The 13,768-nt window shown below is 38.1% G+C and overlaps 1 protein-coding gene across 8 annotated transcripts in view; it reads left to right on the forward strand.

Annotated features, from left to right (window-relative positions):
* The window catches only part of WDR20 (WD repeat domain 20), a 49,287-nt gene that overhangs the window by 18,410 nt on the left and 17,109 nt on the right, over positions 1 to 13,768 (forward strand). For 6 of the 8 annotated variants that reach the window (XR_012831156.1, XM_075713350.1, XM_075713349.1 and 3 more), the window contains one exon: positions 12,080 to 12,262. The exons of the other annotated variants lie outside the window; for them this stretch is intronic. Coding sequence is in view for 5 of the 6 variants with exons in the window: in XM_075713350.1 (XP_075569465.1) it covers positions 12,080 to 12,262 (183 nt within the window). In the remaining variant the exon portion in view is untranslated. The remainder of the gene's footprint in view (positions 1 to 12,079; positions 12,263 to 13,768) is intronic. 8 annotated transcript variants of the gene reach the window in all.

Consider the following 13,768-nt stretch of genomic DNA (forward strand, 5'->3'; position numbering starts at 1 on the left):
TTTAAAATCCTATTTTATCTAGCAAATCTTAATTGCCAGTTTAGAGTTTTGCACAAAGCAGGCAATATTCACAAGCAGGGAAGAGTGACATTCTTTGTTGGCTTGCCCTCTTAACTGTACGGGCATTGAGTGAATAGAATAGCCTCTTGGAGATAGATAAATTGCTTAAGTACTGTAGTCAAAGTTGACATTTTCTGTGTGCTATGTCTTGTTTAACTGATGTGATCAGTATAGTGTGTGTGTGTGTGTATATAAAAAATGATTTGTCTATGTTAATAATTATATGTATGTTAGATCATATATCATATATGATCTATATATATTTAATGATTTGTGTATGTTAAAGATCTGGAAGTATTTCATTCACTTTCCTACAGTTGTTTGTCTTAAAGTTTGCTAACTGTGACAAAGATCTATATGTTGGTGTTTTAATGGGGTGATTCTCAGTTTGATGTTTTCCCTGTTTAATCAGTTGTCTTTGAACTGTCTGTGAACACAGTATTTCATGTTGCAGTCCTGTCAGTATATTGTGGCAAAATCCGGTATTATTGCATGTGACTTGCTGTACAGTTTTCCATAGGTGTATTAATGTAAAATGTAATGTAAAATGTGTATTTACATGCATGTTTTCCAAAATCTAATCTGCCAGAGGGGAAGCTATTATGTAGAAAGGTCAGTCTGTGGCTTGAGAGAGGCACTACTTCTAAAAACTTCCTGAAGATCAAGGCTAGAGTCGTAGTTGGACACTGAGATTGTGTGCACCTACCTTGACATGTGACTCAGCCTCATCACTTTATGCATTGCATCATCTGGATTGGAGATTATGTTAGATCGTGGGAGGCTGAGGGAAAGCAGTTTAGATTATTATTGAGAAACTACGATTAATTTACCTCAGCCTTTGTAGCACGTGGTGTCTTGGGAAGGAAGGCTTGATGTCATGATAACTAGGAAGTGGTGTTACTGGAACGTACAGTGTCGGAGCTGGTGAAACAAGCAGTGTAGTATCAGGCTGAAACGGTGTTCAGGAGTTCTCCTGAGTTTTAAGTGTAAAGAGGTTGAGCTTCAGACTTGTTACAAATAGTAACTGTTATATTGAATTACAGGTTAGTCTGTGCTTTTTGCTGACCTCTTGAAAAAGGACTTACTGATCACTTCATAATTAAAACAGAAGTAGAATGTGAAAACATCTGGAAGATTATACTAGGTTTTAATTCAAAGGAAAGTAAGAATTTAGTCACAGGAAGTGAAGAACTGTGCCATTGATTAGCCACAGTGAATAAAACTTTAAATAGCTTTCACCCCACTAAGTTTAACATATGGTAATTTATAGTTCTGTGGTAGAATGTAACTTCAGGAAAAGAAATAAAGGAGAAAAGCCACAGAAATTGAAGGTGGACAAATTTGACTAACTGTCAAGGCAAGAGGCATTTGTAAGAAACTTGGGAGATGCAGTTATGTTAGGTGAATGAGCAGGAGTGTTTGTTCCCACTAATCTTTTGGTAGCACACACTGGAGGAAAAAAGCTTGGGTCAGTTTGGAACCACTACATAAAAAGAGGGGATTGCTATCAATGACTGCCTTAATTGATCAATACTTGAGTCCTAATTTTTCTTTATTGTAAGAAATGGAATGAGGAAGAATATTAGAAACAAGAATGGAGTAAATCATATTGCATTGTATAAATCAGTAGATCCATCTGTAAGTGTTCATACAGGTAAAAAAAAAAAAAAAGATTATTACATAGAGATTCAGAGAAATGGTGAAAATTGTGGTAACTGAAAACTTCCATGGAAAGACTGAAAAGGATGGGACTGCTTATTCTAGGAAGCAGTATAAGTGCTGTGTATATAAGGAATGTTAGACGTCATTGTCTCTTCCTGGGAACAAGAAGGTATTCAGTAAAATCAGAGGGGAACAAAATTCAGAACTCATACTTCTTTCTGCATATTTAACTTTATCAGGATGTCTTACTGCTTGGGAACTGGCTGGGTATCGGTCAGCAGGTGATGAGCAATTGCATCGTGCATCACTTATTTTGTATATTATTGTTATTTTCCCTTCCCTTTTCTGTCCTATTAAACTGTCTTTATCTCAACCCACGAATTTTACTCCCCCCCCCCAACCCCCCTGATTCTCTCCCCATCCCACTGGGGAGGGGGAGAGTGAGTGAATGGCTGTGTGGTGTTTAGCTGCCTGCTAAACACTTGCTTCAACCATCTAATAATGAACAGAAAGTGGGTGTTAAAATCTGGCAATATTTGCAGTTCCATGCAGTAGTTAATGCAAAAAAATCCTGTAAAGGGTTATTAAACTCCCATATTTGCAGTTTAAATGGCTTCCTGAAAGAAATCTAGGATGGACAATAACCCATTAATGCAGCTAACTTCTTGAACTTCAAGAACATGTATCTGCCCACTGTTGAAGAAATGGTATTGGAGTAAAAAGTCTTGGATTGTGGTCCAGTTCTGCATGTGCCAGTATGTGTGTGCCCTGACTTGTTAAATCTGTGTCTTTTTAAGCCAGCGAGGGAGAGACTAGTATAAAAATGTGACCTGTCACCCATGGTTTATTAATAGCCCTGAGAGATCATTGTTTTGAACTTAAAACTGCACAGTGAGATCTCTTTCTTACATATCTCCTTAAAAAGAGCTGAGTAGGGGGAGAAGAGGAGGAAGGTGTCTGCATTGCATGCAGAACATACGTGACTCTGAATTAGGTTTCTGTTGGAGAGGTTTTTATCCAGCAGGCTGAGCTACAGTTGAGCCAAAATTCTGTAGACCAGCCACTGGGAAGAGACAATAATACTGATATCATGTCTTATTTTCCCTTCTTCCTTTTGAAAAGAAAGGGGGGGGGGGGGGGAGGCAACTAATTGCTTAAACCAAAATAGAATATCTAATTCAGTTCATGTCTGTTGGGAGTGTGTGATACAGTGACTATATTCAGAGTTGTTTGAGTTTAACCAGCCTGTTTACAGATTTAGTGTGGCCAAGCACCTAACACTGAAGTCAAAGTCTCAATTTTTATCTGAATTGGTCATGTCATTAGCTGACACCCACAATAAGGTGAACTTTGCAAAAGGAACTGTGAAATACTGCTTTTGTTAGCTGTTCTTCAGTGTGGGTTTCTGAGTAATCACTCAATGCTCAAGATGTTTAGATGCTCAAGAACAACTTAAAGCTCTTGTGCTCTTTCTCTATCATAGTAAAGCAGTATTGTGCAAAGCGTGATGTAAAGGATTGGAGTGCTTCTAGGGAGGAAAGGGACATGTTTTCCTTAACATAATAAAAATTAATGTTAAATGCGTAGAAACAAACACCTTTTGAAACGTTAAGTTACAATGTCATGTCACTTCCCTGAAGTTTTAGTGATTTGATTATAGTGCAGCTGAAGATTGCTTGAGTTACTTGGAGTGCTGCGAGTCAGCTTCCTTGGAGTGAGCAGACTGTTCACTTTCTTTCAGAGATGCTAAGCACTGCTCACAGACCTTTTCAGGACTGACCAGGACTTGCTCTGGAGACCTGTGCTGAGGGTTGTGCTCAGTTCATTAGAACACTTCGGGTCTGACCTGACTCTTTGACCAGCACTGTCACAAGTTGTATGTTTTGGTCCTCCACGCAAAAGGAGCAGTGTCTGCATGGGTGTAAATTTTACCAAAAAAGTAACATGTTGAATTGAAAATGCTTTAAGTTTCTAAAGGAACAATTTCAGTGACTTGAGACCTCTGTTGCATTGCGACAGATGGAGGCAGCAGCAGTGTTCTCTGCTCAGAAGACAGAGGAGGTATTTTTGTGTGGAGGGGTTCAAAACCTTGTTTCAATTTCCCTAAACCTCCCTGGCCTACAGTAGTTCAAATGTGTTAACATTCCTGGCCTACTTTAAAGCCATTTGCCCAGTCTTGTAGAGAAAGAAAGGGTAAGCTGATTCTATATGCACCTGTGAAATGAATGGGGATTTTTTGATGAATATGAAATGAAACTTTTTTTTTTTGATGAAATGAAAAAATGAATATTTGGGGGGGGGGGGGAGGAGTCTACTGTTCTGGGTTTTTGAACTCTTTTTAATGTCTACTTTTTCTACAGTTATTGGTAGACTGGTGCTTCTACCTTAGATAACTTCCAATAGGATGTAATTATCTATACTGTAACCAGATAAATATTTTGATTTATAGCACTACTAAAATGGAGTTAACACTGTTATGGTAAATTGTAAATCAAACAGTCCTTTATGTGTGTTCTTTATGGTGTTCACATCCACTTTCTTGATCTTGCCAATTATATAACTGTTGGTTCAGGTAGTACCACGTAGATTTATCTCAAACCTGTGTGTGTGTGCTCTTTGCTCTGCTTGAGTGCTTAGAATAATTCTTCTGGAAACAGAATATGATTATTTTATCGGATGCTTCAGAAGACTAAACTGATCTTTGCCTAAATATGGATTTATGTCCAGTTGTCTGGACTAGAGCTTTTATCTTAATGTATGTGGTCACAGTTGTCTGCTGTATGAATAAATGCTGAAATCTTGTTAAGTAATGCTTTTCTCCTTTCAAAAGTCATGTATGTCTTGTATGGCTCCAAGTGGAAGTTAAATCTAGAAGGGAGCAGAATATTAAGTAGCTTCCCAAATTTGCAAGCAGCTTTGTACAAAATTAATCTTTAAGACTTTGCTATGGATGAATTGTGTGGAACACTCAAAAAATTAGGTTAAATAAAATTACTTGGTGTCCCTGTTTTACTAGCAGAGCTGTTCTTATACAGTATCCTAGAAACTCTGTCACGTGCCTTAAGTGTTCCTGTTCAGCATTTAATGAAGTGCTTTGTAACTTATAAAAAACCTTCTGCAAAGATACAGGAACCCATTTATGAGGAACAGTGTTGTTCAGGAGAGTAAACATTCCGTTGAGTGGAAATAAATCTCAAAATGTTTTTGTTGGGAGCAGGTATAAATGCAATTTATTTTAAACTTTAAGTGAGATAATTCAAAATATTTATGTATTAGAAAAAGTACATCAGAAGATATGCCACTGAAGCCAAATTAATAATGATCATGTCTTGAAGATCAGAATCTTAAGATTATGAAAGTGAAGCTGGTGCGAATTGGCAGCTACACTTCCTGGAGACTTTCTAGAGAAAGGAAGCTATAGAGAGATGCCTTAATGGAAAGTCATTGAGGCAGTAAGTTAAAAGTAGCAGATTCGTTTTCCTGCCTGCTAATTGTTTTTGTCCCAATTCCTTATTTTTCAATTTTCAAAATTCATGTTGTCCAGTGCAACTTTCATCCCTTTCTCGTAGGTTATCTTATGTTCAATTAGAGAGGAATAAGGGAAAGTGAACGCGTGTGCTTATTTTTAGTGTTAGTTCATACTTGCCCTTATATTAATTGGCAGCAAATCTAGCACTGGTTGCGCTCTTGCGAGTGTTAAGCTATTGGTGCTTCAATTCATAGAGTTGAAAGTTCAGCCAAATTTTAAAAGCAAACTAAAAATGAAATAATAGTTTTCTTGAGGTTTACAAATGTGACTTTTATATTAAGCAGGTGCATTGAATGCAATGTTGCAAAAGAAAGACCTAAAATTTCCCTAGTGTTAATGGCTTTGCAAGGCTTAGGACACACTTAAAACTAGTCTGTGTGTACACACAAAACACTTACTACGCAACCCTTTAAGCTAAGCTTATCACTCAGGTATGGAAAAAGCAGCTCTTACTTATTTAAGAAACTGTCCTTATGTTTAAGAAACCTATTGTAGCTATCTGTAAATAGGGCAGCTTTACAAATGGTAATTGTCTGCTGGCTTTTTATAGAATCCTAAAGAGAATTTATAGTCTTTAGTTTTTAAGTGTTCCCAGAAGCTTTCAAACTGGTTTATAAGTCTTCTGGGGACTTCTGAAGTGGCTCTGAGTGTGTGTTCACCTGTACACTACCTGAAAGGTTTGTGCTGTTGAATGTGAAGAGATCCTGGGACTGATGTGAGTTCTTGGCTCGACTTTAAACTTCCTACCAGGAAAGCTAAGGCATTAGTAAGCGGTCTGTCAGCTTATGTGCAGTTATGTTTGTAGAAGCCAGTTTAATACTGATTGGCTATGGCACTGTCAACTGCACTGAAGAGTGTTTTATTAGGGCTTTATAGTTGCAGGAAGCGTTGCCTGGACTTTCTGTTGTGTATCTTGTATAAATTAAGTACAACTTTTGCTCTACATCAGTGTACTTCATAGGGAAAGACAACTAACTTGTTCCTGTAGTTTTCTTCCAGGGTGAAGTTCCTTTAAGACATAAACCAGACCTGTTAAGTAAGCGGGGAGTGGCCATGTTGCTGCTGCTGGTTTCGTTGATCCTAAGTTTAGGATCTGTTGTGGTTTAACCTGACAGCTAAACACCACACAGCCTTTGGCTCACTCTGTCCCCAGTGGGATGGGGGAGAGAATCGGGGGGGTAGGGGGGGAAGTGTCAAATTTGTGGGATGAGATAAAGGCAGTTTAACAGGACAGAAAAGGAAGGGAAAGTAATAATGGTAATAATGATAAAAGAATATACAAAGCAAGTGATGCACAATGCAATTGCTCACCACCCGCCAACTGATGCCCAGCCAGATCCCAAGCAGCGATTGCTGCCCCCCGGCCAACTCCCCCCAGTTTCTATACTGAGCATGATGTCATATGGTATGGAATAGCCCTTTGGGCAGTTTGGATCAGCTGTCCCGGCTGTGCCCCCTCCCAGCTTCTTGCTGGCAGGGCATGAGAAGCTGAAAAGTCTTTGACTAGTGTAAGCACTACTTAGCAACAATTAAAACATCAGTGTGTTACCAACACTATTCTCATATTAAATCCAAAACACAGCACTATACTAGCTGCTAGGGAAAAAAAAAAAACAAACCAAAACCTATATCCCAGCCGAAACCAGGACAGATCTCAGGGTCATTCAGGTTGGAAGGGACCTCTGAGAGTCTCTAGTCTAACCTCCTGCAACAGTGCAGTAACTACAAATGAGTCTATTACTAATATTGTGAGCTGTATTTGGGCTCTAAAAAAAAAAAAAAAAAATCTGGAAATCTACTGTGATAAAGAAGTAATTAGAGGGATTTCCAGTGTAAAATATTAAAGCTAGTATTTCTGGCAGAAACAGTTGTGTACAAAAACAATGAACAGTGTTTGCTAGAAAAATCTACAAAAGTTCCTTGGATAACTGAGCTTTCTTGCTGTGTTCCTCAACTTTCTCTGTCCTTGAGCTAGCTCTGCGGGAAAGAGAGGGAGACCAGCACAGACACGGAGGAAGAATAAATAAGCTGTAAGGGCCTGCTGGTTTAGTTTTCCCTGTACTTGCTAATACAGTTAGCAAGCCTGTCCTGGAAAACCCTGCCCTGTTTGCTAGGGGATACCGTAAGGCAAAGTGCTGCAGCAAGGGTTAACTTGTCTCTTTTTTTTTTTTTTTTTTTTTTTTTTTTCAGCTAGGATCTAAAGAGCATCTGTGAAGTTCAGTAAACTTAACTTAGTAATAATTCTAAGAGTTGATTTCTCATGTTACTTGTATAGCATTATAACAAGCACAGCTTTCTCAAGTTGTTCTGTTTCTGTTTATAGACCAGGGATCATTAAATCCCTGGATGGCAAGAGATATCAAGCTACAGGTAATAAGCTGTGAATTCCAAGCTCCAGAAATGCTAACGAAATTGTTTTCAAAAGTATAATATCTTGGTTCTTTGTGTCTTCTCTTTTATTTTGCGCTGGAGCTCTGCATACATAGCCAATCTGTAATCTGCCATTCAAGATCAATTAATTCTCTAGACAAGAGAGATTTTTTTAAAGAGGATTTTTGGAAGTAAAATTTTTATTAAATGTTTGTCCTTGCTTTCAAGCTTAAAGACCTAATATTCTGTCTCAATCTCACTTACAGCTATGACCCATTGAAAACCAGTCTCCTGGCAAATGTGATATTAAATACTATTAAGTATCTAAAGGAAGCATTTTGATGACAGTTGAAATTATCTGAGATAAATTAATAAGTAACTCCTTTCTGATCTCGGAGATGTTTTTTACCTTGGAAGGAATTGTAGCATTCATGATACATTTCATTCAGCTAAAATTTGCAGGAAGCTGCAGATGTAAGTTAGGAAAAGAAAAGATACAGGAAGAAATCACATCTGTCAAGGAGCATGATTAAATGCTGACTTGAAATAATGTGATTCACTGTTTGGGAAATCTTAGTATGAAAGCTCTAAGTCTTGGATCAATAGTACATAAAAAGACTGAATCTTGGACAGATATTAAGCTGTCTTTGACCTTAGAATTATATACAGCTACTGAACCAAGGCTGTTGATGCCCATCATAATCAGATATTTCAAACATCAGAATCTGAAAACTTAAATATTTGCTTCAGCCTGAGGTAACTGATTTCCACCACCACCCCCCATTTTCTTCCTAGTGTTTCTTCCTAGTGTTTAGGTACTTAAAGCTGTGGTTAAGATGTTCCACTTGACTGCTTTTCTGCTGGAAGTCATGATTCAGGGTCAATAGGCAACTGCTAGACTGTTAGATTTCCCCCCCAACTCCCCCCACCCCAGCAGAGAGGGGGTAATTTTGCTAAAATAGCATGCTGTGAGAGTTAACTAAATGGGACTAGGAAGTCCCCAAAACAGTTACATGGTCCATATTGTATTTCTAGGGTATGAATTCATCACAAAGAACTAAATGGCAAAGTTGGTCAATTTTTCTTCTGTAAGCGTAAGGTTCTCCAGAGAGTTTTAACCTGTTCAAAGACAGGACTTGGAAGCTGTTGATGCCCAAGGTACACCTGTTTTGTTCAGCTGCATCACTGACTTTAGACAGGTGTAGTGTGAGATTCCTCTCATTCTTGCTGCCTGATAATGATTATTCTTTGTTCCTTTGCGCAAGGGGTACTTGAAATACTGCTGTATGTTGGAAGGAGCAGACTTCTAACGCAGGCATCGGTTGGCCGAGGTGCTAATACCAGAGTCTTGATTAGCAAAGACGTACTTCAATGGCTGGCACAGATTTTTATTCAAAGGGAGGATGGTATTGATTCTTAACCTTGCATTAGATGCCCCAACCTTCTTTTATTTATGATTAGAATTAAGTTTTTAATTACAAAGTGTCACTCTCATCATGAGTCGTCCACAATGGAGTAAGTTTCTAAAAGTGGACAGGCTGGAATAGTGCTGAGTGTCTTCCAGAAGAAAATATTAAAGGAACTGAGACAGGAAGCATGCAAATAGCTTGCTACCAGCTCAAGCAGAGGTGTGGGTACCTTATCCTGTGCTTTTAGCCTCCATGTTTGGTAACATTTAATCCCAAGATCTTTCTGTTCTCTTTCAAAGTACATCACTGTTCTTCTGAGGGGGGCAGTTCACATCACCTTGTTCAGTAAATAGTGTCATGTCCTAGGATTTGGCAGTTGTAAACTCAGATCTCATGTAAAAGCTCTTTTCTGAGAATCAGATCTTCCACAAAATAGCCATAGCAAATGGATTTAGTGGTGAGCTAATGAAATGCTGAGTCCCAGGCGCGATTGAATTTTATGAGTAAGCTCTTTTCTTGTTCTTACCAAAATCCAATACTGACCTTCAACTGTGCAGAAATAAAGAAAATGTCTCCTAGTTCTTATGCTCGTTGATTCTATCCTGTCTTTCAGTTAAGAGAGATCAAGACCAAAAGAGTACTTTTGTGCTTGTAGATTAGACTTATCTCCATGAGACAACTATATTATAACTGAAAACACTAGCTGCATGTAAATAAAAGGCGGGGCATCCCTGTCAGTAGAAGCCTGGTAATTCTGGGTTGAATTAGTTTATTTATATTCCATTTAAGTTCAGACAGATTGTCACTGCCATCTGGTTCCCAGAGAACAGCTAGAACAAGCACAGTGAAGTCTGTGCTTAGATTTAATTTATCAGAATTTCATGTCTTGCTAGATCTGTTATCACATAATTTCAGAAGATGGGGAATTTCAGTCACACCAAATTTGTCAGACAACAAAAACAAAAGCTAGTGATATAAAACCTCAGCCAGGCAAAAGAGCAAGGTATAGTTCAAATCTGAAAATAGCCGCCTCTTGATTCTTTGCTGCTTAAAATGATAGTGAGGATTCAGAAGAAGAACCTGTGAATACCTGTGTTTTCTGCTGGCTGGGAGAGTCTGTGGTTCTCTGATCATTCTGCATGATTCAGGCTGAGTTCTATTTACTTTAAAAGAGATCTTCCTTCTTAGGCATTGGGTCTTGCTGGAACTGTTGTCCAGAGGACACAACCTCAAGTCTCAGAGGAAAGAGATCATAGATGTGGTACCTTGTTAACTCTGCAGTTCTTTGAGGTACGGAGGGATACATCTCCATTTTTCTGTAGAATAGATATAGAAATAGATAGAAATGCTACCTCAATTTTGAGAGTTATCCCTTGATATCACTTATTTTGTAGTGACCCAGGACAAGGGAATCTTGCACAATATAAGGAGATAACTACATGGCCTCTAGGATTTGATCTTTCAGCTTCAAATTACAGATTTACATGTGTCTGTGAATGCTCCTGGTAGGCGTGCGCCTTATCCTATGATCTCCCAGTAGAGCTAGTATTCTATTTAAGTTCTCCTTGAAGAGGTATTGCTAATATTCTTTTTTAGCTTATAATGGATCTCTGGGCTCTGGAGAATAACTTTTTAATCTGCTGACTTTAGAAGTTGGATTACATCGTCTCATTTTTAAATTTTCAACCAAGAGGCCATATGCCTGATTAAACTGGTTTATAGTAGGTGCTCTAAAACATAAGCGTAACTTTAATACTGTTGTGTATATATGCTTATCATGCGTATCCCGTAGTTAAATTTGCCTTGGAAATGGCTCACCTGACATGATTCACTGTGAGGCTGGTTACGATTTTTCCCTACTGACAGGTCTAGTTTCTGTCTCCATGCACACCAAGGATTTGCTGCTCTTTAGACCTCATCCTCAAAGGTTTAATACAGTGGAGCAGTTTTCTTTTATGTGAAGCTTGTCCTCTTCCTCAAGGAAGTTTTATTTCTTACATTGCTGGCCCGATTGACTAAAAATACTTTAAAAGTATATATCAAAATTAGAATCCGAGTCCCAAATCACAGCTACATCTCAGGTCTGTAATATTGTTGAGTATCTGCAGCTTTCTAATTTCTAATTACAGACTCTGAACCTAGTAAATAGGGAGTTTAAAAAAAAAAAAAGTTGAACCTGATGTATGATCTTGCATATTAAATGTGTCGGTTTTAATCTCTGGATGATGAAAGACTGGGTTGTCTGTTCAGAAGTGGTATGGGGATAAACGTGGGTTACACAATTGAGAGGGTATTTTAAATTGCTTTTCTGTTCCTTCTGATTCTTCTGACACTTTAGTGCTACATCTTCAGTTGTTTATATTAAAGTTTCTCAGTTTTGTTAGCACTTATTTTGTCTGAGCTATATTTGAATTCTGTGTTCAGTGTCAGAAGCACAATTACTTTGTAGCTTAATGGCTTAAAATGTATTTTATAATCACAGTATCAGTACCTTGAAAATGCCTCTCCTAGGATCTAGTTGATAATTTTTTTTTAATTATTGAGCCAAATATCATATGCTTTCCTGTTATAAAAGGATAGACTTACAGTATGAGAATCAGGTGATTGAGAATACACTATTTTTAATCCAAAATTTGATGTACTCAATATTGAGAAAGCTGCTACTAGGAAAGTAGAAGATACCTTGTCTCTGTGTGATGGAATGCCTCTTCTGGCAGGAGAAACCTTCTGGGAAGAGGTTGATCTTGAGGACTCACTGGAGCCTTTTTGTTACTGAATGCTTGTCATTGGTTTGTCATGTGGTGTGGTTGCAAAGGCTAGGGTAGGTATAGTGTTCAGCAAAATTGAAAAACACAAGTATTGTATTATATGAAAAGATAAACCTTTTGACAAGATCTTGGATGTCTTTGATAAATACAAAGCTGCTTTTTAAAAGTAGGGTTTTGTGACTGCATAAATTGTTGCTTAGTATAAACATTATTTGCAAATAGAGCTGGTTATATGCGCACATTGTGATAAACTGTCTTAATTCTGTTTGCTCTCTTTGCAGGCTGCGGACTTGAGTAAACCAATAGACAAAAGGATATACAAAGGAACACAACCTACATGCCATGACTTCAATCACTTAACAGCCACAGCAGAAAGTGTGTCTCTTCTAGTGGGCTTCTCTGCAGGCCAGGTCCAACTTATAGACCCTATTAAAAAAGAAACTAGCAAATTATTTAATGAGGAAGTAAGTAGAAATCTTACCATTGTTGCATGCAGTGTATTTGTGATATTAAAGATCCTAGATTCTCAAAGTGCTGTAGATGGCTCCATTTGCCTATATAGTTTATCATTCAGTCGCTACCTTTGTTTTTCAGCTGTTTCATTGGCTTGGCATACCTACACAAGAATGCTATTCATGAAGGAATCTTTCAGGTTTAAGATTAAAAAGTAGGACTTCTAGTTTGGGTAATACTGTAACTACAGTTAATGACAGTTAACTGATGGAAAAGAAGTCTACAAATGTAAATGTTGCTGCATGTGCTCTGCAGTCAGTTGTCTCTGAGGCTTCTGGTTCCAAATGAAGAAGAAAACCTTTAAGCCCCTATTTAACTAATATATTATGGTCCAAATATTAAATAAGGTAAATGACCAATTTTTATGGTCAGGATGTTACAGCAGAAGCTAACTGTATCAAGGATTCCTAAAGGCTTGCTTGGGGAAGACTAGAATATCAAGCTGAATGCTGCATAGAAAAAGCTGAAGGCTTATGAGGTCTTGGCCATGTGATGTTCCAGAAAGAAACTCTACACCTGCATTTTCTGCTGCTGTGCAACAAGGAAAGATAGAAGGGAGTAGTACTATGTGGGGGACTAATGCCAAATTACAAGACCATTGGCTCTGATTATCTGGTAGTATTGGCATTCTTAGAAGATTAAGTGTCTGAATGCTAACAAGGAAAGAAATCTGGTAACTGGTATAACTTTTGACAGCATTTTCTTCAGAGGATAAGCTACAGAAATTTGGGTAGTTTGGGGGGGATGTTTTTTTGCTCCTTTTTGTTTTAATCCAGCTACAGGTGAATTGGGAGGGGTCATAGCGAAGAGCTTTGCAGGTTTTGGGGGGGTGGTTTGGGGTGTTTTGGGTTGTTCTGTTTTGTTTTTGGGGGGGTGGTGTGGGGTCTGTGGTTTGGTTTGGTGCTTTTTTTTTTTTTTTTTTTTTTAGAAATTTCAAATCTGGGTAAGAGCTTTGCAGATGAAGTTAAGCCTTGCTCAGCTTTCAAACTGAGCAAGCATATCTTTCCTGCCTCAGAGATATGCATTGCCTTGCTCTGTCTTTGTGCAAAGAAGATTGAAGTATTGTTCTCAATGGGGATGTTTTATAATTAGAACTAATTCCTCCTCAGCTTTCTAAAAGTAGCTACATCTAGATCAGAAGAAGGGCATTTTTCTTCTTACCTAGCCTTTTCCCACCTGCTCTATCTCTCTGCTTGTGTTGAGTGGGAAACAGTGCTGGAGAATCTCTTAATGTTGCACGGAATACTCTGGTAGAAACCTCTGTGTAAGTAGTTGAAATGTTCATTTTAGCATTATCCTAACACACCTCCCTCTGAATGTTGTCATTGGTGCAACTTCACCACTGGGAATGCTAGTCTGGATGTGAAAAAGTTACTTGCGTAAGTACAGCTCTGATTTAATCTTGTATGATAGTAGTGTAAGTACTACAAATGGTAGTAGAAATACTATAAACAGCT

The sequence above is a fragment of the Pelecanus crispus genome, chromosome 6 (assembly GCF_030463565.1).
Source record: "Pelecanus crispus isolate bPelCri1 chromosome 6, bPelCri1.pri, whole genome shotgun sequence".
Taxonomy (NCBI): Eukaryota; Metazoa; Chordata; class Aves; order Pelecaniformes; family Pelecanidae; genus Pelecanus; species Pelecanus crispus.